Genomic DNA, 25,737 nt, shown 5'->3' with positions numbered 1-25,737 from the left:
GAAGTAACTGACTACTCTGGTAAACTCGCACTTAGAGGACCGGCTTAGTGCCATCCTAACCAAAAACAATACTTTTATCCTACACTCAGCAGTCACTGGCTAACAAGAGGAGATACATTCAGACTTCCCTTTACCCATCAAAACAATATAATTCAAATGTATTAAATGTTTATTCATTTCTCATTAGGCCTAACAAATAGCATTTCCCACACTTCAATGTATTCATTGCATTTGATTCTTGATCTTGTTCACAAGTCATAGCTTCACTTTAAGAGTCCATCTTTGAGAGTTTAAAAGAGGCATGCTCTAAAAATGATCACATGACAGAAAAACGTGAAATATGTTAAACTGCTCAAGCATTAAAATTATGCTACCATTCATTTCCCTTACCTAGTATTATCATAATTCAAACAAGGAGTTAGTCATACCCAGCAGCTTTTTGACTTCTGGGTAGGACTTCAATCTCTCTTGTATTAAGTTGCATCTTTATAAAATGAAAATATTACTTTATAAAGATTTAAAATAAGAAAAAAACTTTTTTATGTTGATAGACACTGCTGGCTAACTTACTTGCTGAATGGACCAGTCTGGAAGCAGAGATAAAATATAGGCTAAATGAAAGCCTTAGGCTGCTACTCACTCAGTTCTCTATGCCAAAAATATACAATTCTTTTATTGAAAGGCTGGGGTGGGAATGATGGCGCATGTCAGTGAAGTGAACTCAAATTATAAACTAGGATGCATTAGACAAAGAGACTCAGGAAGAAATCAGCTCAGGGGAGGGGAGTGCCTCCCTCAGATTGGTCCTATTTGACCCCATTTTCAAAATTATGTCAGCAAGAAAAGCTATAGATATGTGTATGTGTGTGTGTGTGTATTTGTATTTGCACATGTGAGGGTAAACGTACATGTGTGTAAACATATACATACATGTATATGAGGGCTCACAGTTGACATTGGGTGTCTTTTTAAACTTCCGCCACTGTATTTATTGAGGCAGTCTCTCTCTGAACCCAGACTCACCAATCCAGCTAGTCTAGCTAGCCAGGTTGCCCCAGGGATTCTCTGACTCTGCCCAAGCACTGGGATTACAGGTCATCACACCTGCCTGGCTTTTACATGGGTTCTGAGACTCCAAACTCCCTTTTTAACGCTTGTTTAACAAGTGCTTTATGCACATCTCCCTAGTCCTAAATTATAGATTTTAACATACATTTAGGAGAGAAAAAATTCTTCATTGTATTATAAGATATTTCAAATATGCTATCAACAGAATTATTTTCCAAAAAATCTTTGCAAAAGCTGTCACACTGCAACCTAAATTGAATTTCAAGTACAAGATGGCTGAAATACAAATAATCACGTGTGAACTTTAGTATCAAATACTTCAAGTGAGCTGTGATGGACAGCTGGAGGAAGACATGCCAGGCAAATGGTGCAACAACTAAATGATGCCTGCTACCCACAGAGTTCCCAGAACGGGAAAGGCACAAGGGGGTGGCTGTGCTGGAAAGAGCAGCGGTCAGAGACAAGAAGAGTAGCCCCAGTTATGTGACCCATGCTTACAGTAAGCCTTTGTGGATCACAGTAAAAGTTTGCATTTTCACTCTAGCCAACAGAACCAGGAGGAGGCAAACTGCTTATATTGATCACATGTAAACATTTTATATACCATGGGCTATGCAGTGTCTATTCAATCATCCAACTCCATTGTGGCAAAAACTAGTGCTGGTTGATGTGTAATGAGTGAATACTTAATTCCAATGAGACTCATTTTTACTAAGAATGAAAGCTAAACACTAAAACATAATCCACTTCCATGAACTCACTTAAAATCACACCCTACAAAATCCCAAAGTAATTATCAGACTGTGCCTAAAACAGTGTTACTAACTTGCCTATACCAAGGCTTAGGCTTCTTCGGTGGATAGCAAACATGACTTTTCTATGTCGCTGTGCTCCAGTCTATTTTTAGGTCAGTAGTGTGTGCCTATTTTTAAGAACCACTACACTACAGTCTTCTTTTTGTTTTGTATATTTTTTTAATTTTAAAAAAGTACATATTGTACATTGAGCATATTCCCCTCAGGCTTCTGTTTCCTCCTTTTTCTTCCCCCTCCTTCTGGTAGAACCACTGCACTGTAGATCTTTTCAAAACTGTTAACATCCAGCTGGCAATTGGTTGCTATGGCATCCAGAAAGGAGCCTAGGAATGATCGGCTGTCTTAAAGCTTCTGCTTGAGGTGCTAAGTATTTGTATGAATACTAACATGATTTTATTTTGGTCTTTCACCGATAGTTCTTAAAAAAAAAAAAAATAGGGGTTTAAGGAGCTCGTTCAGTCAAGTATTAGTGCTTGCTATACAAGCATAGGACCTGAGTTTAATCCCTGGAATTCACTTTAAAAAGCAAAAACAAACAGGGTAGTGGTGACCTGACCTGGAGATAAGTAGATCCCTGGCCAGACAAGCTTCACCCGAAACCAGCAATCAGTGAGCTCCACGCAAAAGTGACACTGTCTCTAAAGAGTAGAAGCATCCTGGGAAATCACACCTGATGCTGACCACAGGCTTACACAGAGAGAGACAAGACAGGAAGACACTGACAGAGAGACAGAGAAGGGGCAGGCACACAGAGAGAGACAGAGAGACAGAGAAGGGGCAAACAAACACACACAAAAGCAAAAAAGGAGGCTGGGGAAATGGCTTAGTGTGCAAAATACCTACCTTGCAAGCACAAAAGCTGAGTTTGATCCCTAGAACCATGCTTAAAAAAAAAAAAAAAAGCCAGGGGTAGTGACATATAACCCCAGCACTGGTGAGGTATGAGGTAGACACAGCAGAGCCATGGGGCTCAGCCTGTCATACTTGGTGAGTTCCAGGTCATTGGGAGGCTTGGAAAAAAGGGAGGTGGTTGGAAGGAATTCCTGAAGAAACAGCCAAGGTCATCCTGTGGCCTCCGCATGCACAAACACATGTACATGCACAACTACTGTGGGTTTGAACAAGAACACCGGCACAACATTTGAGGCACCGTTCGGACACCATCTGTCAAGGTTATAAAGCTTGCTGAAGGAAATACATAGCTGCGGCAGGCTTACAGGTTTCATAGCGTCACCGCTCAAGCTGCTTTCTTGGGTGTTGCTGAAAATGTGACCAGACAGCTTCCTGCTCATGTTCTCACCCCTTCCTCATCCACCATGAAGGACTCTTACCTCTCGCTTGCTTTTCGTCAGGGTAGCAGGAAAGTAACTAACACACTCTCAGGCACACAAGCACGTATGTACACAAACTTTCTCAGTGATATAATGCCTTGAGTCAGAATCTTCTCCAGAGGTTCTACTATTTGAATGTTCGGTCACCGGAGGTGCTGCTGTTGGGGGGTAGGAAGTGTGACCTTGACAGAGTGGTCACTAGAAGCAGGCGTTGAGAGCTGAAATCCTGCATTTCCATTTCACCCTCTCTGCTCTGTGCTTGCACCTGCAGACATAAGCTCTTAGCTTCCTGCCCTGCCACACGTCTGCCTGCTGTCACACTCTGCCCACCATTATGGACTCTAACACTCTGGAACGGAAGCTGAAATAAACTCTTTCTTCTATAAGTCACCTTGGTCACGATGTTTTATCATGGCACCAGAAAAATAAGTAATAGAAGTCACACATGGTTTGTCAGCAAAAGTATTTTTTAAAATTTATCATGTGAGCAACTAAAGCTGAAAAATTTGTGTCTGACACAATTCAAGAAGTTTTACATCAATTTTTAATTACAGTAGGAAGAGTAGATATAGACCCACCATGCGGTTGCTTTCCCAGTTCCTTATTGTGTGACTAGAATAAACATACTTGGCAACCAGCACAATCCCCAAAATGATCCACAAGTCATTATGGCAGGAAGGCTCAAGTAAGAGCCCATCAAGATTCCTCTCCTCACCAATGCAGTAAAAAATATGTACACGTGCACACACACACACACACACACACACACACACACACACAAATTGGTGCTATAACTAAAGATTTGAAAAACAAGAAAGATGGTGACCACATGGCTTGACTGTTAGGTCTCTTTATAGAACAGATGACTCCTGGTGAAGGGATGTGAATTATCACAATCTAGACAGGCAGTAGCTCTAACAGCAGCTAGCACCTATGATGTAGTATTTACTGGATCAAAGTAATGCAGTTTGTAACCCAGTAGATGATTGCTTTTTTTTTTTTTCCTCTGCATTAAGTTAAAAGGAAAAAAAAAAAGGCAGAAGCACTTCACTTTGCTAAACCACACCAGTCTTCTGTCTACGGTAATTTTCCTACATCCCAACATGTTCCATAGACGATGATAATATCGAGCATCTACCCAGCATCGCACTGGTCTCCTACATGGCATTATACTGACTGGATCTGATGATTAAGAAATAGCAGTGTATGTCTTAATGAGATACAGAAACGCCCTAGGTGTGGTGCAAGTCTTTTATCCCAGCACTCAGGAAGAAGAGGCAGAGGGATCTCCATGAGTTTGAGGTCAACCTGGTCTACATAGGGAGTTACAGCACGGCCAGGGCCACACAGAGACATGTGTTTTCTTTATGGAAAACAAAGAAACAAAACAAACAAAAAAACAACCAATAAATAAACAAAATCAAAACCAAAACACAAAATACATACAAACCAGTTAAGAGCCTAATCAAATGACTAAAAACACAGAGAATTTAACACAGAATTTAGTCAGGCTGCTGAACAAAGATAAACACAAGTAACAAAGGTATAAGCTTCAGAAAGCAGTTACTATTATGAAGGAACAAATGATAAATTGAAATTATGAAAACTTAGAAGCATAGACAAAAGCTCTTTAGAGCCAAAACTGGGAACCCTGAGGAAGAGAGACTCAGCTGGCGTTCAGTTCAGCACACTCAAAAGACTAAGGTTAAAAGTCCTCAACCCATGCTACCCAACCCATTGTTGGTAAGGTTCAGACACTGGTCTCGTGACTTTATGAGCATGCTTTCTACTGAACTGTAGCCAGACTTTTAGCTACTTTATTGTTGTTTTTGTTGTGGGTTTTTTTGTTGTTGTTTTGTTTTTTACCTATCACCCTTCTCCACCCCAAACCCCTAACACAAGGAAGGAGAGAAAAAAGGTTACAGGAGAAATGGGTCATCGAGTTCCTTGAAGCAAGTCCAAGCTTCTTCTTCAGGGTATCTCCAATCAGCAACCAGCAGTCCAGCAAAGAGCAAAAGCAGCAGCAAGAACCAACAGCAGCAGGGACCAGCAGCTGCCACCAGAGCTCCCCTGGGGTCCTAGCATTATACACCTTCTAGAGAGTCCCCAGAAATATCTTGTGAAGGCAAAAGCATGCCCCTGCTAGAGCTTGAGGCAATTTATAGTCAGCTGCTGTGGTCAGTCTGAAGCAGCCTGTATCCCACACCTGGGATTTAAGGAAAAAACAAAAAACATATTCACATAATATAACTGGGTTTTTAAAAAACAAAAATTCTTAATATACCATATCACTCTCCTCATAGTATATTATGTCTGGTCAAATACTCTTTCTGTCCACCAAAAATATAATAAAATTAAGTATAGTCAAGCAATAACTAACCCTTTAAACTCTGAGAAGCAAATTATAGACTATTTGTGCACGCACGTGCGTAGATGCACACATGTGTATGTATGTGCCTATTTATAGACAGGTAGATAGATAAGCAGGCAAATGAACAGATAGGTAGATGATGGATGGATGGATGGGTGTATTCAGGCAGAGGTAGAAGCTGGGTATCTCCCTCAACCTTACTTTTTGAGGCAGGATTCAGCTAGATTGGCTAGCCAGAAATCCCAGCACCAGACGACCACAGCACAAAGCGTCTGAACATGGCTTCTGAGGGACGGAACTCAGGTCCTCATGCTGTGGAGAAAGCACTTTTAAACTGAGCCCCAGCCTCAGCCTATGTCACTGCAGATACATCCCTTCTCACGCCACACTACACAGAACCCATTCCAGTTTTTAAAATCATACAAAAGAGGATCCTTCTGAAAGTTATGCATGCTGTCTTCTCTAGATATGAATTACATGGATAAATACATTATGAACATTCACAGGACGTAAATGCATGACTTTTGTCCTTTTTTTCAGGCATTTATAGGCATCCATAAAAACTGCAAGGCATGCTGCCATCACTTTCCACATATCCATAACACCAACACTGATTAATACATCCTTAATATATTAACCCTTTTATCTCCCACAATCTAGATAAAGGCAACCTTTGTTTCTGGATTTAATTATAAAAACGGAGAAACTGCTTTCTATTGTGGAAATGACAAAAATCATGAAGAAAAACATACCAAATGACAGAGACTTGTAAATACTAAAAACCAAGAACATTAGATAGGGCTGCAAACAGAAAGTGAACAGTAAATGGTAAGAAACTCGAACTAGCAAGATCTGGAGTAAAGAACAAGCTCCATAATTTACTATCCATGTGCCCTAGAAAAGGATACTTCATTCCCCCAAACTCCGCATCTGTCAAACGAGTGCACTAATACAGAAGTGCTTAGGGATTCTAAATACCCGCTGAAATGGTCTTCATGGAGCTGAATGCAGTAACTATTACTGCTGTGTAAGAATGGCAGTGCTGCCGCATGAGGCACTACTAAAAGGAAGAAAGCGCCGCGCTTATTCAGGGCCTTCACAGCACCTTCTGTTTGGAATCCTCACTCTCTACTACAGAGCATGCTGTTCAGGAACAAAGTGATTTAATGACGCACACATGACTTGAGTGTTAGGAAAATAGCTGTAGGAGACTTTAGATTAAAATAACAGATGTCATGGATAGAATAAATAATTTTGTGGATTCAATTTTCAGAAAGCTGAGGAGGTAGCTCAGTTGCTAAAGTGCTTGCTTAGCATGTAGGAGGTTCTAGGTTCAATTCCCAGCACAGCAAAAAAAAAAATGGGGGTGATGAATGCTTACGATATCAGCTCTCAAGAGGTGGAGGCAAGAACACCTGAATTTCAAGATTATCTTCTGGCTCAAACCTAGCCTGGGATACATGAGTCCTTGGGGATGGGAGTGGGGGTGGGGTAGTCTTAGAGAAAGACAACTAGATGTGAACAGAGACTTAAAGAAATGTGTGTTTGAGGTGATTATTTTTTGCCGGGGGGGGAGTACTGGTTGGCTATTTTTGTTTTGTTTTTTGAGAAAGGGTCTCCTTATGCAACCAAGGTTAGCCTGGAACTCATGATCATCCTTTGTCAGCCTCCTGAGTACTGGGACTTCAATCTTTTACTGTAGTATATGCCACCATAGCCAAATTAAGTTAATTACTAATTAAGTAAACTTTGTGGGGGCTGGAGAGATAGCTCAGAGGGTAAGAGCATTGACTGCTCTTCCAAAGGTCCTGAGTCCAATTCCCAACAACCACATGGTGGTTCACAACCATCTATAACAAGATCCAGTGCCCCCTTCTGCCATGCAAGTGTATATGCAAGCAGACACTACATATATAATAAATACACCTTAATATATATATATATATATATATATATATATATATATATATATATATATTTATTTATTTATTTATTAAAAAGAAAACTTTGTGAAAGAGTTGGGGTAAAGATACAGAGACCTGAAGAAGACAAGAACTCCATAAGAAGACCAATGGACTCAACTAGCCTAGGCCCATGGGAGCTCAGAGAGACTTAACCACCAACCTAAGTGCATGCACAGACTGGAACCTACACCTATGGAGCTGATGGACAGCCCGCTCTTCATGTGGGTCCCTTAGCAACTGGAGTGGGGGCTGTAACTGACATGGATGCAGTTGCCTGCTGTTGGATCACTTCCCCTAGCTGGGCAGCCTTGTCTGGCCTCAGTGGAAGAGGATGTGCTTAGTCCTAATGCAACATGAAGTGCCTGGGCAGGATTGAGGAGATGGGGGGAGAACAAGGAAGGGGAGAATGGGGAAAGAGGGTGGGACTGGGAAGAGAGAAAGGAAGATTGGGATGTAAAGTGAACAAATAAATAAACAAAACAGAAAAAAAAAGATTTAAGGAAAAACAAAAAACAAAAACAAAACAGTGGTACAAGCTATCCTGGCACTCAGGGAAACCTCAAAGGCAGTGGTTCTTAACCTTCCTAATGCTCATGACCCTTCATACCTTCAGGTTGTGGTGACCCTCAACCATGAAATTATTTTTGTTGCTACTTCATAACTGTAATTTTGCTACTGTTAAGAATCTACTGTCAATATTGGAGAAAAAGGTTTGCCAAAGGGGTCACAGCCTACAGGTTGAAAATTGTGCCTTAAGGTGAGTTCAAGCTACCCTGGTTATATAAACCTCTTTCCCAAAACAAAACAAAAACTTAAAAACAGAAACAAAAAAAAAGGAGAGAGAAAATCTTAAGTACAAAAATAAGATAGATTAAAACTGATGATATAGCCAAGAATGGTGGTGCTCACTTTTAATCCCAGCACCTGAGAGGCTCATTCAGTTCCAAGCCAGTCAGGGGTACTGCTGAGAACTTGTCTCAAAAATTTAAAAAAGTAAACAATAATAATAATAATGAAAAAAAAAAAAAAAAAAAAAACACAGCCAGGTATGGTGGTACACGCCTTTAATCCCAGCATGAAGGAAAGCAGAGGAAAGATGATATCTGCATTCCAGGATAGTCAGGGCTATACAGAGAAACCCTGTCTCAAAAAAAAAAAAAACTAAATAAAAAATAAATTCTACACTACTAGCACAAGCCAAAAACTTCAAACAATCAGATGCCAAGGCTTAGGAGAAACCAGAACAAGACAAATGGAGGTAATGGGGAAAAGATCCAACTCCCATTAATACACTGCTGTTTCTGAGTCACTGATAAAGAAAAACTAATCTAGAAAGAGCAGAAAGATGCTACTCTTCCCTTGGGTTTAAATAACAACTATCGGGCCGCAGGGATAGCTCAGTGGTTGAGAGCACTCAGGGTTCTTTCAAGTTCAACGGACAGAACCATGCTGGGTGGCTCACAACTGCCCGTAAGTCCCGTTCCGGAGTCCCCAGGGACCTCTGGCTCCCCTTGGCACCTGCACTCATGCATATCCCTACAGACATGCACTCACACAGAGAACTCAAAACATAGTCAATCTAAAAGAATAAAAACCTACAGTCTCAGCCACACAAATACAAGACGTAGTTCTCCAAACGGTTGGAAAATAGTCTTATTGTCACACAAAGAAACATGGGACCAATACAAGAGTAACCCAGAAAGACAATTTCCTTCTTAGGAGGCAAGGAAGCACACCAAGCAGGAAATCCGATCCCTTTTCAATCCTTACACAGGAGAAGAAAGTCTCTCCCTATTGGCGGTTACAGTCTTTTTCCACGTTGGCTAGTTGTAAAAGAACCAAGGCGAAAGAAAAGGAATCTGCCAATCTAGGAATTCAGTGGGCAGACAAACTCATCAGGTGAGGGAGGTCAAAGATTTGCATAAAAAGTTTTACAATGTAGGGGACAGTAGAAGGTTTGGATTCCTTAGCACAAAAGTTTCTCAATCAAGCTGGGAAAAGGATAAGTCCTGTTGGCCCTTGGCGCACTGGCCATCTTGGGCAGAGAAATGGCTTTTCACAAAACTTCTTTTGTTCTCTAGCCTACAGTGGCATTTTGTAAAATTACACAGAAAGTACAAATGATAGGACACAATGGGAGGATTCCGAGTAGTGATATGTGGGGCAGAGATGGGAAAATAAAAGCAGGGGCTTAAAGAATAACAAGTTTGAAACAGGAGAAAATAAGAAGCAACAGCTAGAGCCAGAGCTCAGCTGGTGAAGTGTTTTGCACCAGGAATCCGTAGACTTGACACCTGCACCTCATAAAAGCAGGCGCGGTGACACAAGCCTGTAATCCCAGCACTCACTAAGGAGGTGGAGGCAGAACTAGAAACTCCGGGCTATCCCCAGCTACATAGCAAGTTCAAAGCTGGTCTGGAGTGCATGAGACCCTGCCTCAAAACAAGTCTCAGTCTCCTCTCTGTGAGCAGCCGTAGGTCCTCCAGGAACCCGTGCTGGTGGGGTCCAGCTGACCATCCTTCAGGTTTTGCGGGCTGGTTTGCTTGATTGCTTGACTTTCCATGCTGAGGGCTGAGCCGGGCATTAGTGCATGCTACCCAAGTACTCCACGACCCAGCTACAGCCCCAGCCCAAGGTCTTGGTTATGGTATTCATCACCAGCTAGAAAATCTTCTGTATGAACCTGAACCAATGGTATTTCAGTATCTGCTATAATCCAGTGGGCTACTCTGGAAACAGCCCTTCAGTTGTCATTGAAATGACTTTCCTTAAAATCCCAGTCTAAACTCTCCTTCGACATCCCACTTACTATCTTCTGTACATGAGAAGCATGAAGCCTTCTTTGTGACTCTCCTCAAAAATATTTCCTCATCACCAACTCTTGAACTCCTTTGTTCACAGACACAGCTCCCGGCTGCCCCTGAGCCATCTCTGAGCAGGTTGGAGGTCTGCCTGAGGTGTGGGCTGCAAGCAGCTGTCACTGTGAGTGTGAAATGGAACTTAACATCTGCCAGCCACACACTAACAGGAGCCTGTCATATCTTCCTCTGGAGGGAGATGGTCAAGCTGGAAAGAACTACGGTGACAGAATTAAAACCACCCATTTGCCCTGCATCGCAAAACCAAGTGGTGTTGTTTTCTGCATTTGCTGCCAATGTCCAGATGCAGAGCTCATTTTTACAGCACACATTGTTAAAAGATGAGAGTGTGTGTGTGTGTGTGTGTGTGTGTGTGTGTGTGTGTTCTGCTAAATGTATTCTAATGATAGTAAGTGTTGTTTTAAAATAGTGTGAATTATTTTAGTGGCTAGATTGAACAGAAAGGCAATGCCTACCTAATAATCCTCGAATGTTACGGAGATAAGCTGTTTTCAGAGTTTGCTAGGGGGAGAGGGCTGTTAAGACAGAGCCTCTTGTTGCCTGGTTAGCCTTAAACTCAGTGTAAAACTCAAGCTAGCCTTGACTTCCTAGGGCCCTCTTGTTTGAGGGGGAAGAACTGCTATTTGCACATGCATGCACTGTAACTTTACTGCACTGTGGGTTCTGGAGCTCTATAGAACTAGTCATTAGGGACTGAGAGTGTTATAGAGTTCGAGACCATCTGGAAAAGACCACAAGATTCAATTCTGATTATAATTAGCCAAATTTATCAAAACTAGTAGCAGGGCTGCAGTCTCTAACCACATTCAGAGACTTGCCACTCAGAAGCAGATGAAGAAAGGGCTTTTAAAGGCAAAATCCACAAACACTTCCTTTCTGTGGAATTTACAGATCAGTGAGAAACTGTCTTACTCCCTCTCCACACAGCAATAATCAACTTTACAGAAGCCAGAGCAAACAGTTAATCATTTAACAACAGTTACACAATTCTGGGGAGGAGGTAAGGAGTCAGGGTTGCTGGGAAGTTATCTATCAGAATTTAAAATAGGTCAGAGACAAATGGCTACTAACATGGGTGCCTAGCACAAAATGGAGTTTTCCTTGACCATCACAAAAGTACTGTCAATTAGTAAAGCTTGGATATACTAAGTGATGACCTACTTAAACTTTGGATGAGACATACACTTACCAGTTCTAAACTACGAAAAAAGAAATGCTGACCACACGACAGAGAACACAAGCTCTATCTACTGACAGAGTTTGGGAAAATAGATTTTAATCAAAATGAAAAGAGAGAAGATACATGAGAACATAAGAATGATCCACAAAACTCAAAGAAACATTTAAGACTAAACAACTAGAATGAGGTGAGGTGGGGTGGGGAGATGTTTCCAGTGGGGAAGTGCTTCGTGTAAGCATGAAGGCCTGAGTTCAGATCCCTAGTACCCAGAGATCTGGGAGCAGCAATGCACACACCCATAGCCCAGCACATGGTGAGCAGAGAAGGGCAGATCTCTAGAACCCAGAGGCTGGCCAGCCAGACAACCAGTGAGCTGCAGGTTCAGTGAGAAAACCTGTCTCAACTAGAATGGACAGGGATCAAGGAAGATATCCAACATCAACCTTAGCCTACTCATGCACTAGCACCTACATGCATGGATGTACACATGTCTATGAACACATACATACACCGCACACGTACCAACATAAGGGCTAAACTAGCAAAAGACCTAGAGACATACACATCTGCTCTGATAGACTTAATCTAAAGAAAACAGGTGACTCCTCAGAGAAGGGTAAATTACCAGGCAATTTACAACTGATGAGAAAAGGAAACATCTATCCATTAGAATGTACCAAAGCGGGGGGGGGGGGGGGGCACACACCTTTAATCCTAGCACTCAGGAGGCAGAGGCAGCTGGATCTCTGTGAGTTTGAGGGTAGCCTGATCTACAGAGTGAGTTCCAAGACAGTCAGGGCTACAAAATGAAATCCTATGGGGAAAACGGAAAGATAACAAACAAAAAACGAAAATAAAAAGAAATAGAGATTCCTAGACTTCACAACTGAAGTCTACTAAATATCTAAAAACAGGCAATGCCTATTATATAAATCATCTTGACCTAAACCTATTTTATAAAAAAAACAAAAAAACAAAAAACAGAACCTTACGACCCAAACTAGAAATGAACAGGACAACAAAATAGTCTAATTTGAAAACACCAATCCTAAACATGAATGAAAAAAGTTTAGATCAAGTACTAACAAGTCAAATCCCAAATACACTGAACTAACTCATAAAGCAAGTGAAAGTTTGTTCCAAAAATATAAGGATGATTCATAATTTTTAAAATTATATTCATGTAATCTATATTACATTTCCACAGGAAAGGCAATACATGTGATTATTTATCTCAATAGGTATGTTCTGTTTTGAATCTGAAACAGGGTCTTGCTATGCAGCCCAGGCTCACCTTGAACTTTCTCCAGTCCTTCTGCCTATGTCTCCCAAGTACTAGGCTTACAGACATTACTCACCCATCCTTGGTCAATAAATTTCTGATTTAAAAAAAAAAAAAAAAAAAAAAAAACTTGGTAAAATTTTTACCTCTCTCTGGGTGGTAAACACAGAGGGGCAGCCTACCTAGGAAGCTAACAAATACAACAATGCTTCCTTAGAATATGCCTCAGAAAACCTGCGGAAAACATCACACTTCGGGCTGGAGACACGGCTCGGAGGCTCAGAGCACCATCTGCTCTTCAAGAGGTCCTGAGTTCAGTTCCCAGCAACCACATGATGGCTCACAGCCATCTATACTAGGATCTGTTGCCCTCTTCTGGCACACAGGTGTACATGCAGATAGAGCAATCATATACATTAAATAAAATAAATTAAAAAAGAAAAGAAAACATCTCATTATACTTTAGAAGCATCCTCAGGAGTAAGGCCAAACTGCTGTTCACTCTGTACCAGCACTGTGTCTCATCTGGAGGCTAGAAAAAGAAATGTGACAAACTTAAGACAAAGAGAATTTTTGGGAAAGAATTTCAGTAACTCCCAAAAGAAATGCAAGGCTGAAGAAAGCAAGTAAATACTAGGGGCCTGCAAAGGGCCAGGCAGAAGCATGGTCTCTGTAACAGAGCACGCCCAATCAGTTAGCTAGCCATTCAGCCACGATCACTGAGTTCCAAGTGCTCTTTGTAGTAATTTCACAGAGATTCAAAGAGCAAAACATCCATCTAAACCAGGCATGGTGGCACATGCTTTTAATCCCAGCACCCCAGGAGGTAGCGGAAAGTAAATCTCTGTGAGTTCCAGGCCAGGCTGGTCTACAAAAAGATGTTCAGGACAGCTAGGGCTTTCATGAAAAGAAACCCTATATTAAAAAAAAAAAAAAAAGAAAAAGAAAGAAAGAAATATCCATCTACCACAAAACTGTTTCAGAGATTAAAAAGTGTGTGTGTGTTTGTGTGTGTGTGTGTGTGTGTGTGTGTGCATGTGCCTGTGTACACACATTAATGGAAACCGGAAGAAAATATCACGTGCCCCACTCTACCACATTCTATCTTATTCCTTCCAGACAGGGTCCGTCACTGATCCTGAAGCTAGGTGAGCAGTCAGCAAGCCCCAGCAATCCTCCTGTCTCCCCAGGCCCCACAGAGCTGAGGTTACAAACTCACCTGGGCTCAGCTTTTTACATAGGTCCTAGGGATTTGGTCTAAAGTCCTCAGGCTTGTGCAACAAACTTTCTTACCCACTAAGCCACCTCTCCAGCCCCAAAAGCTTCCTTTGTTACCATAGGCTTAGCTTTGTCTCTTAGTGCAAAAGTCTAAAAATTAAAAAATTAAAAAAACATAAATAAGGAGTTGGAGATTTGGTTCAATGAGTAAAGGCACTTACTACTCTTACAGAGGACCTGATTTAGTTTCCAGCATGCTCAATGCATGACTCAGAAACACTTGTAACTCTAGCATAACTCCAGCCCCAAGGAAATCTGACCTCTGAAAGCACCTGTACTCATATGCGCACACGCGCACGGACACACACACATTAAAGTTAACAAAAATAAAAATATTTTTAAAAGAGCATAAGTCAGTATTTCTATAATCCTCACCAAGAGACCAACCTTCCTGAAACAATATATAAATCCTAAAAGTCATAAAGGGAATCTGTAAAAACAGACGTCTGTTTAAAAAAAAAAAAAAAAAAGTAAATAGTTTCAACCACAAAATTTAAACTTCTGCACTAAAAGCTAAAATTTAATGAGCAAAGAAAAAAATAAATAAGTAAAATAAAAAGTTTTAACACTTAGAATGTCCATGATGCATGAAAAGAATCAATAAAATAAAACAACAATCTACATCCTGATAAACAGGCAAAAGATAATTAGGCAGTTACAGGAATTAAATCAAATGGCCAATAAACCAAGGAAGCACACACACTAATAACCATGAAAAATGCAAATGAAAACTGCTTTCTATGACTGAAAATAATTACTACTGTTAAAGTTAATAGGTACTCTGACACACTCCCTGCTTATGTAGGCATTCTCCTATGAATGCTTTCATTTACTGAACTGGGAGTAAAACATGTTAATTAACATTCAATTATTCAAGTGATTCTCAAAGTTTGGACCTCTATAGACCCCTAAAATTTATACAGAGCACGAATGGGTTACCACGGTTTGGAGAAGAGATCACTAAAGGGCAAAGGGGACTTGGAGTCGACAAGAAAAATACTTTAAATTTTGATCATGATCATAGGTCTATTAGTGTTTTTATCCAAAATCATGTAACTGTGATTTTTTTTAATTAAATATACTTACGTAAGTCATACGTTTAAAAAGATGATTTTAAAAATTCCTTGGCCTGGGGCTACAATCGGTGGGAGAGCATTTCCCAAGCACCCATCTCCAGTAACAGTAACAATGGGCCTAGGGTTTTTGTTTACATTCAGCTAAGTGTACAGTTTTGTTTTTTTTTTTAAGTTTTAACATATGGGTTTTAAAAGTCCACTAAATATTAAGATAAATAATGTGTTCTTTACTAAAATAACCGTATTATCCAAAGTAAAAACCATTTCGTGGGAAAAGGTACACTGCAGATCTCCTTAATGTCCAGCTTCAAACAGAAATGGTTGGCTGGATCCATCATTTGATTCAGTCGTCTCTTACAACACAGCCACTGGGAAGCTTCACTGCACGCTCATAAAGGCAACGAGATGATGAACAACCGCTGACTACCATCATTATGGAAATAACTAAGTTTAGAGTGTGTGCCGAGGAAATAAATAAAAAGTGAGCCACACCCCGAGAAGGTGCGGAGTGGAAACAAACTGCAGTTGTCTCCCATCAGAGGAACAATATCCCCTGCAGAAGGGCGGCCCTTCAGGGAGCTAGACTCACAGTCTCAGAAACACAGGAGAGTCAAGGCTATCGAAAACCAGCGCTCCGCAAGAGGTGGGCCAATCAAATCGGCCTCCCGCCTTCACGCCTCACCTGAGGGACAGGGAAAGGCAGCCGGTAGAAGGCAGTGAAACGCCGGATCTCAAGGACGGAGACTCGGAAAAATAATGGAAATAACAACAACAGCAAAGCCACACGGTCCGCGTGGGGGACAGGAGGGCACACTCTGCTCTTCGGTCACACGGCTCGCGGGCCTCGGTGTGGTGAGAACCACATCCCGCCCCGCGCGTTTCACAGATGGTGAAGTGCCAAGTGACTGTTAGCTGTACCGCGTCTCCGGTGAGTCTCCCGGCTCAACACGCGAGCGAGGTCCGGGGTCCCAGCTGACACGTCCTGTTCAGAGGGCTGCACCAGTTTCCTAAGGCTAGGTCAGAGTGGGGTGCTCGGTACCGAGGGGTGGGACCCGGGGGACCCTGCCCTCGGCCGCCCCGCCGGGGAGGACGCGGAACCCGGCGCGCGTCCGGACCCTTCACTCACCTGGCCGCTGCTTCAGCGCCATCACCGATACCAGGTAGTGGGCGATGTCAAAAAAGGGGAACATGGACGTGCGGGAGAAGGCCAGGGTCAGTTCGTTCCACGGGTACTCCATGACGACTACCGACCCCGCCGGCCCGAGCAGCCGCGGCTGCCGGTTCCCCTCCGGCGGCCCGGGTGGGGGAGGGGACGGCCGCGCCAGCTCCAGTCCGGCGCGTGCGCCCTGGCGCCCAGGGGGGGCCGCCGAGGGGCGGGGTCTGGGGCGGGGGCGGGGCCTGAGCCGGAACCAGAGGCGGAGCCCGCGGGTTGTGGGCCTTGGGTAGGGGTTGGCCGTGGTTCTCCAAATAAAGGTATAACATGTGATGGTGCCATTCGTCTTTTTTTAAGCAACCACAATTTAACTCACATACTGAAGATATGAAGAATAAAACAGTAGTGATTTATTCACAGTCTCATTAAACTTGAATTTGTCCAGAGGGACCTTTTTTTTTATTTTTAAAGGACCCACAGAATTGTACAAAGCATAAAAGGTATGGATGCTTAGTTAGGAAAGACTATTGCTGGGAAATGCAGAAGGTATTAAGAGCTAGTCTATAAATGCTAGGAGGTAGTTTGGCTACAAACTGAGAAATGAAGTTGGAAAAGAAATAAGCCTTTCACAATAAAACCAGGCGGTTTAAGCTCTTCATCAATCCCAGCACTATGCTCAAATTTGTTTACCAAAAGCCATACCATTGTGCTAAATTCGTTGTTCAGATGAAGAAGATGGGCAGGACCCTGAAGCTGCAATCCAGCACCAAAGATTTATGGGAAGAGACAAGGGAAATCAGAATGTACTCACTGGTCCAAGACAAAAGGTACTGTTGCAGGTGGCTCTTAAGGACAAGAAAAAATGAAGACTGTCCAAGCAGAGTAAGATGCAGGCAAACTCCATCTGTAAAGACACCAAAAAGAGCCAGGTTTTAAAAACAAGAAAAGGAGCAATTTGAGAAAGTTGTTTGCAAAAAGAACTAGAAACAAAGATAAAGAAGTAAGTCTAGTGAGAAAACAAAAGTGACTTTAGGGCATTTTTATTTGACATGTCAACAGACCATGCTGTTACTTGGAATAAGTAAACATACACGCTACTGAAGGAGGAGCAGATGACTGCTCTATTGCTGTAGAGGGCAAACGCCTTTTTCTCCTGAACTACACCTTTGATGTTAACTCATTTAGCAAAGGTTATTTGCATACATTCTTTGAACCAAGCATTTATTTTACTGGGTGTCAGAGGCACTGTTGCCAGGCTTAAAACAGGCTTTTAATGCCAGGCTTAAAAATGTAAGGAAATGGTAGCAACTTTCTGCATTTTATAACCTGTCAAGAAACAGTGACCTTGTTTTTTAACAAGTAGATTAAATCCAGGTCTGCTTTTCTAAGCAGATACCATCTATAGAGAAACATTTTTAACCTCTCACATACTTTGTTATAAAAATAAAAAAATAAGACACACTCAAGGTTTTATTAGTTCTTTTCATAGATATTAAAGGTTCCCTGATATTTGATTCACCACACAAATGTAAAAGTAAGCTTGGTTACCTCTGCATAGTGTCTAAAGACAATGTTTTTAAAATCTAAAATAAATGAATTAGTAATATCACACACTAAAAGCCCTATCCAGATTTTGTATGCACCTATTGTATTTGCTTCTGGTCAGTACATAGAGTATTTAGTCTAATGAAATGCTGCACAGTTGAGGAGAACAGGGAATGAAAGGAGGGAAGATTTGAAAGAGGAAAGAAGAAAGGCAAGATTTGGGAAAGTTTGTCTCGGAGCATTCAGGCCTTTCTGACATCTGAATGTGACTTATAAAAGTTGCTGATAAAACAAATCCAAAGTCTATACCTTAGAAACAAAACTGAGCTAATCAGTTAGCATTTAAGGAACTTTGACTCAAGTTCTTCGAAGCATTTATTAGTTCAGAAACATGTAAAACTGGTATTTTCTAAACCAAGTTTCTCAACAGTAGCACCATTGGTATTTGAACCGAGAAATTCCTTTTTTATTTGGGACTGCCCTAGGCATTGTAAGATAGTACATATTTAACAGTGTCCCTGGTGTGCGCACATGCATGCGCGCACACACACACCAGTTGTAATAATCAAAATATCTCCAGATATTTCGAAATGTCCCCAGGGTGGGGAGGATTACAAAATCATGCACAGTCCAGAGCTACGCTGGTGAATGAATAAAGGCGCTCTGGCAGAATGTGCCTCCATTAATACAAACAATGTGGTCATGCCATAAAATTAACCAGAAGGTTAATTCTTGAACTGCTCTCATAACCCCTCTTGGTCTCAGCTTGGTCGTACTTCTCCTTGGCTCAATGTCTTAATTCTCAGCATCACAAATGGCATTTTCCTTTCTCTCCTGCAATGCTGCTTCCTAGCCACTGAGTGGCATGCCTTTCACTTTGAGAAATGCATACTAACAATTTTTTAAGAACCATGAAGAGCACAAGAAAAGGAATATTCATATTAAAGGGACCAATTGCACTTCTAAACTTTACTATGCTGGATAGGCATTTTTGTCTAAAGTTTTTTAAATTTAATTACAGTTATTTATTATGTGTGTGGAAGTTATGTGTGTGTGTAAGTATATGTGACTCGGCATACATATGGAGGTTCAAGAACAACTTAATGGAAGTCAGATCTCTCCTTCCACCAGGTGGGTCTCCCAGGTATTGAACTCGGGTCCTCAGGCTTGGTGACTAATGCCTTGTCCCACTTGAGCCATCTCACCACCCCACCTAAAGTTATTTTAATAGTCACTTCAAAGCTGCTCTGCATCACATTATATTACCATAAGATATGACAAATAAAACACATGTACTTTAAATTTAGCCTTTTGTAGGGGTTGAGACAGAGTTTTTCTGTGTATCCCTGGCTGTTACACTATAACAAGGCTGGCCTCAGATTCAGAGATCGACCTGCCTCTGCCTCCCAAGTCCTGGGATTAAAGGCGTGTAGCATCACAGCATTGACTTGAAGTTAACCTTTTTAATGATCAGAATTATAAAGGAGGATTAACTAGAGGATGCTGATCACACTCAAAACACCTACCACATCCAATCAGCACAGTGAAGCTCTGGTTCACAAGGCTTCTGTGATTAAAGCAGTCTGAAAATCTACCTAACTCTGCTCGGCATGTATTCGGTAAGGACACCTTCAGCATTATATCTGGAGAAATATGACCTTGTTCCTTATTTCATACACTTGAAATGAAAACCTCTTCCTCTAAGTATCAGTATCATTCATACTTCCAGTAAATATAAACTAGTAGGCTAAAAATATTCTCTAAGTACAAACTTGCTAAATAAAAACCTAAGGTCACCAAAGGAAGTATCTACTTTTCACCAAAGATAACCTGCCAGTCACCAATGCAGCTTCTCTGTGGTTCATGACACTTGTAGCAGTCTGTCTCTGGTCAAGAGCGATAAGGACCATTGGGAAGAAGACCTAGACACTGAAAGAAAAGGAAAACATTTGGCTCAGTGAGTGAGGGTTCTTGCTATACAAGCCTTATGACCTGAATTCAATCTCCAAACCTACAGCAACCGAAAAGAATCAACTCCTCCAGGAAGTTGTCCTCTGACCTCATTGGCTGCCTTGGCAAGCATCCACCTGTGTGTACATGCCCCCCACATATAATAATAATAATAATAATAGTGATGATGATGATGGTGGTAGTGGTGGTGGTGGTGATGATGATGTACTGGTTTGAATGAAAACTGCCCCCTGTAGGCTCATAGGGTGTGGCACTACTAGAAGGTGTGGCCTTCATAGAGTATGGGGTGGCCTTGTTTGAGGAAGTGTGTCACTGGGGGTGGGCTTTGAGGCTTCGGATGCTCAAGGTAGGCCCCATGTTGCTCTCTCTTCCTGCTGCCTGTGGATAAAGATGTAGAACGCTCAGCTACCTCTCCCACACCTTATCAGCCTGCAGGCTGCCGTGCTTCCCACCATGGCAATAATGGTCTGAACTCTGAAACGGTAAGCCAGCCCCAATTAAATGTTTTCCTTTATAAGAGTTGCCATAGTTGTGGTGTTTCTCCACAGCAATGGAACTTTGACTAAAACTAATAGTAGTTGTAGTAAATGATGATGGTAATAATACATAAAATGAAATTAAAATTTTAAGAAATTTTCAGTACAAATAATAAGTTATTCTGGGAAGCTTAAGCAAAATGAGGAAGTTACAAATCCCGTGAAGTACAGATGCCCCCCACCCACTCCCAAAACAAAGCAGGGCACTTCTAAGCCCTACAATAGCAGAGAGTCAGACCATTCTCTCAGCTACTGACCATGCTCAGTGCCAAAATCCCTCAGCCTGCACCCCTCTCCCTCCATTTAACATTGCTAGGAGACACAGCCTGCCTGGAATGGGGAATATATCTTCCCCTAGTTAATATACTCTTGGGGGGATTGTCTGAGTCAGATGTGAGACACAGATGTCTATCTGAGGCAATCTCTTAAAGGGGGAAAGAGGCACAGAGAGAGAACATCAGGCAGACATCCCAAAAGGTATGGCCTATTCTCTCTCTCTCTCTCCTTTTCCCTCCTTCCCTCCCTCTCTCCTCTTTCTTTTTTTCTTTTTGTGATACAGCACCTCACATAGCAAAAACTCACTATGTAGCTGAGTATAGCCTTGAACTTCTAATCTTGATGTGTGGTTTTCTGTGGTGTTGGGGCTCAAACGCAGGGCTTCAGTGCATGGTAGCAAGCACACATTATCATTCTCTTTAACCCGTTCACTTTAGACTAGTGCTAGAGAGAGGATGCAAAGGCCATCAGTAACAAACTAGATTTTTTTTTTTATCCTGGTAGCATCCGTTAGTTCCTCTTATGTGTGTACACTGTAAGCACTGTTTTTTCTCCTGTTGGAGAACGCTCAAAGGCTACTAGGGATTTCCTTGACTGACTGATACTGTAGCAATGAAAAGGCCAGGTGAGAACCAAGAAGGCCTTTGAGCAAGCATCAGTAACATCGTCATATCTTTTAAACGTTATCCAGCAGAACCCATTGCTTTCTCCTCATTTAAGATACTAAAAAAAATGTCCGTTGTTGTTAAAAGTATCAATGTTCTATCCAACTCTGAACTTTTCCTCTCCCAAGAGCTCATGTGTCCCAATCAATGGGAGAAAGATGTACGGTGACTCTGCTGTCTCCCAGCTTCTCTTCTGCCCCTTCCAGCTTCTATTCCTCTATGACCAGGATGCTCAGTGGGCAGAGGAAGGGCACAGTTTGAGAAAAGGGATAAGACTCCTGTGGTGGTTTGAATAGTCTGACTCATGTGTTTAAGCTTGGCCATCAGGAGTGACACTATTAGGAAGCATGGCCTTGCTGGAAGAAGTAAGTCACTGTGGGGCACACTTTGAGGTCTTATAAATGCTCAAACTATACCCAACGTGGCACACAGTCTCCTAGTGCTGCCTGCAGATCAAGATGTAGAATTCTCAGCTCCATCTCCAACACCATGTCTGCCTGGGTGCTGCCATACTTCCCACCACAGTGATAATGGACTGAACCTCTGAAACTGTAAGCCAGCCCCGACTGAATGTTATCCTTTATAAGAGTTGCCTTGGTCACAGTGTATCCTATATTTATGGTTATGAGCCTAGCCTTTAAAGGCTGAGTCACCTCTCCAGCCCATGGTGTCTCTTCGTAGCAATAACCCTAGCTGGTAAGTGTTGGCTATAGGTTTGGTTTGTGTTTTTCTTTGAGTTTGTTTTCGATTGTTGACAGCTTCTGTGGGGGAGGACCCCAGTGCTATCACATTCACCGGGGTATATGTGTGTGTTTGCTCTTGAGACCATAGACCTCCATGGACCAAGGTTTCTTGACATCTACAGTAATAGCAGACACCATGTGTAATGAATCCAACATGTCCTTCTGCATATTAGATTAAAAATTAAATGTGACTTATCCAGCCTCTCAGTAAGAAGTGCAAGTATTAAAACATTGGCAAATTAAATGAAAGGGGAATTCTGTTATCAGCTTGTAAACCAAAGTGAAGAAGAGCAAAGGGGAAAAACTGATACTGTCCACCCTAAAGGTCTGCTATAAAACTGCATGAATCAAAACACGATAGTAATAACAAAAGGACGAGAAAGTAGATGAAGGAAAAAGGGAAATGCAATCTCCCTGATAACATAGACCTATGCCCTTGCAGTGGCCTCTCTTCAGCCTTGAGCAGCCATCTTTTGACCATGATGGAAAATAGTAGATAACCAAATATCAGTTATGCCTCTCTGACTTTCTTTTATGTGAGATAAAATAATCCTTTATCTGTTTAAAGAGAGTGAGTATTAGCTGGGGGAGGGGAAGCACATCCTTCCTCACAGAGGAGTAGGAACGGAAGTGCTCCACCTTCTGAATCCCCATCCATAAACTCCCCTTTGGTTTCCCCGATGCTGAGACTGTTGGTCATGGAGATCACAGGACCAGCTGTTAACCTTTATTCGTCCTGCATAGACATCAAGCTTCTCATTTTAGAATGCAGAAGTAACACCTTTTGTTTTAGGGTTCTAAGGAGAATGCTATTAATTAATTAACTAGTTAATTAACTTATTTCCACTCCAGAAAGTGGGCAAAGGATGGATATGACAGAAAAGGTTGGAAGGAAAATCCATACTTATGTGGCTGAGTACCCACAGATGCCTGTAAGTTGTGTAGGTCTCTTGATTAACCTAGCACACTAGCTGTATGAACAAAATGAGTACTTGATGCTTTGAAAAGGACACTACATAGGAATCCATAAAGGTGTCTGCATACAGGCAATTCCTCGAGCAAATGGAGAAGTCAAGATGTGTGGCTTCAGCACCTGCTTCTTTTTTTATTTTGCTTTTGAGACAGGGTATCACTATGTTAAATCAGGCCAGCCTGAAATTCTGTGAAACACACATACTTCTGAGTGCTGGGATTCAAGGCAAGCACCTACATGCCCAGCCCTTCAGCACCTGCTTCTTAACTACTGTGCCTCAAAACAGAAGGAAACAGAGCCACCGTATGGAGCAGTGGTATGAAAGCAGATGAACATCCTAAGTTCCTTCTATGAGAACTGGATATTAGAGTCTATGGGGTCCAGAAATAGACCCTGGGAAGCTATAAGTGGGTTCTGACCCTACCAGTTACAGAAGGAAGTAATTCCATTATAAGCTGTCCATGTGAAAAGTGACCAAAAATACATCCCGCATTGCTTGAGACCAAAATAGTATGGCTTTCTTATAGAGTATGTATACATCACACATCTCCTCAGTCTACTGGCTAAGTCAGTGTTCAGTTAGCAGAAACATCACATATAGATGGGTAGAATGTATATTTCAAGGGCTACTTCAATTACTATATGTTCTTTAAGTATCTTTAAAGAATGCGGCTATGAGCCCAGTGCCCAGGAGGCTGGTGAACTCTGGGCTAATAAGGGCTGCACAGGGAGACCCTGTCTAAAACTAAGTAAGTGAACAAATGTATAAGTGAATAAATAAAAATAAGAATAGTTCATTCCTAAGTTTTTTTTCTCCCCAAGCAATTTATTAAACTGGAATACAGCTTTAAAAATACTATTTAAGTTTTTCAGAGTTCCATTATTTTAGGTAAATATAATGTTAGTTATAGCGTTCATTCACCTGATACATACTCATCTCATCTCATCTTTCAACATACCATAATAAGGAAGTCCTCCACCCTTTGGCTCCCTGTTAACACTACCTCACTTTACTAGCATATCAACTTTATCCTTGCCTATCAACAGACTTGGACAAGAGGTCTCATCTTATGGAGCATGGCGGAACACAGAGCTCTGTCTGCAGTCAGACCATCCACTCTCTGTGTGCTGTTATAGACGGCATCGATCAAGCTCTGTAAGAAATTGATATAGAAATCACAGCTTTGTTTCAGCACTGTTTTTGAAATCAAGAGATAATGCATCAAAACAGTTTAGCACAGTGTCCACTTAGGAGTTTCTCTCCTTCTCTTTTCATACTGCCAATGCTTTGTAACAGGAATTTCCTTGAGATACCGTGATTAAGAAGTGATTTTAGTATGTTTATCATATATTATCTGTCTGATATCCACTTATAAGTGAATATATACCAGGTGTGTCTTTTTGCTTCTGGGATACTTCACTCAGGATGATCTTTTCTAGTTCCATCCATTTGCCTCCAAATTTCATGATTTTCTTATTTTTAGTTACTGAATAACATCCCATTGTGTAAATGACTCAGTGGCTGGCTCTCTGATCACCTCCACCTTCGGGGGGGGGAGGGGGGGTGGGAACAGAGTGAAGCCTTGCCAGGCTACAGACTAAGACAATGCCACCAGTCCTGTTAAGACCTGATAGTCTAGGGTCAAATGGAAGGGGAGGAGCACCTTCCCTATCAGTGGACTAGGAGAGGAGCAGAGGGGGAGAAGAGGGAAGGAGGGGTACTGGAAAGAAAAGAGGGAGGGGGCTACAGCTGGTATACAAACTGAATAAATTATAATAATAAATAAATAAATAAATAAATAAATAAATAAATAAATAAATAAATAAATAAAAATTTAGAAAAAGGAGAAGCAAGTGCTGATACCAGATGTCCTGAGTCTTATACTTGTTAGCAAAATTACCATGGGAGAGCAGAACATAGTAAGGCACTCTTGTAATCCCAGAACTCTGGGCAAGCAGATCTCTGTGAGTTCAAGACCAGCCTGGTCTACAAAGCAAGTCCAGGGCAGCCAAGGCTACACAGAGAAACCCTGTCTCAAAACACCAAAAAGAAAAATAACAACAAACAAACATGGGAGAGTATTTTTTCTGCTTGTTTCTCATTTCTAAAATAGTAAAAGTAAATTCTAGAACTCAGGCTTTTGGGAAGATTAGTATATTAATATATATAAAGAATGATGCCTAGCACATAGAAAGCCCTCAATGAGGGCCAGTTATGATAAACCAATATTTATTTGTCTGATATCATCAGGACTTTCTGAATAGTTTTCACTGGTCATAAATAGAAAACATCACATAAGAGGACTCAACCTTGTACTCTAGCTTATTCACGTCAATCGCCACTGCACACCCTGGGGGCTGGGAACTGAAATTATGGTGTCCCATTTGCTAGGCAGGTGCTCTACCACTGAACTTTATTCCCAGCCCACTACCTGTTTATCCTAATGGAAATAATGATTGCATTTAGGTGCATGTTCAGTGAAATTAGTTGTCTAGGGCAGGGTGTGAAGCTGGCTTGGTGGGTAGAGTGGAGGGCTGGAGAGCCAGGAAGACTTGGCAGTTGCCTAGAATTTCAGAACTCAGGATGCAGAAACAGGGGGTCCTCAAGACAAGCTGGCTAGTTAGACCAGC

At 41.7% G+C, this 25,737-nt stretch overlaps 1 protein-coding gene across 2 annotated transcripts in view; it reads right to left on the bottom strand.

The window, feature by feature from the left end:
* Positions 1 to 16,581, bottom strand: part of Tmem38b (transmembrane protein 38B) — a 35,791-nt gene extending 19,210 nt beyond the window's left edge. The window contains exons 1-2 of one of the 2 annotated variants that reach the window (XM_055605405.1): positions 16,371 to 16,445; positions 15,927 to 16,257 (exon numbers count right to left, since the gene is read on the bottom strand). Coding sequence is in view for 1 of the 2 variants with exons in the window: in XM_055605404.1 (XP_055461379.1) it covers positions 16,371 to 16,482 (112 nt within the window). In the remaining variant the exon portion in view is untranslated. Of the gene's footprint in view, positions 1 to 15,926; positions 16,258 to 16,370 lie in introns of both variants that reach the window. The other variant, XM_055605404.1, reaches the window with a different exon arrangement.
* Between the last annotated feature and the right edge of the window lie 9,156 nt (positions 16,582 to 25,737).

This window comes from Psammomys obesus, unplaced genomic scaffold (assembly GCF_907164565.1).
Source record: "Psammomys obesus unplaced genomic scaffold, mPsaObe1.curated_primary_1811, whole genome shotgun sequence".
Taxonomy (NCBI): domain Eukaryota; kingdom Metazoa; phylum Chordata; class Mammalia; order Rodentia; family Muridae; genus Psammomys; species Psammomys obesus.
This window is presented reverse-complemented; position numbering and strand designations above follow the sequence as displayed.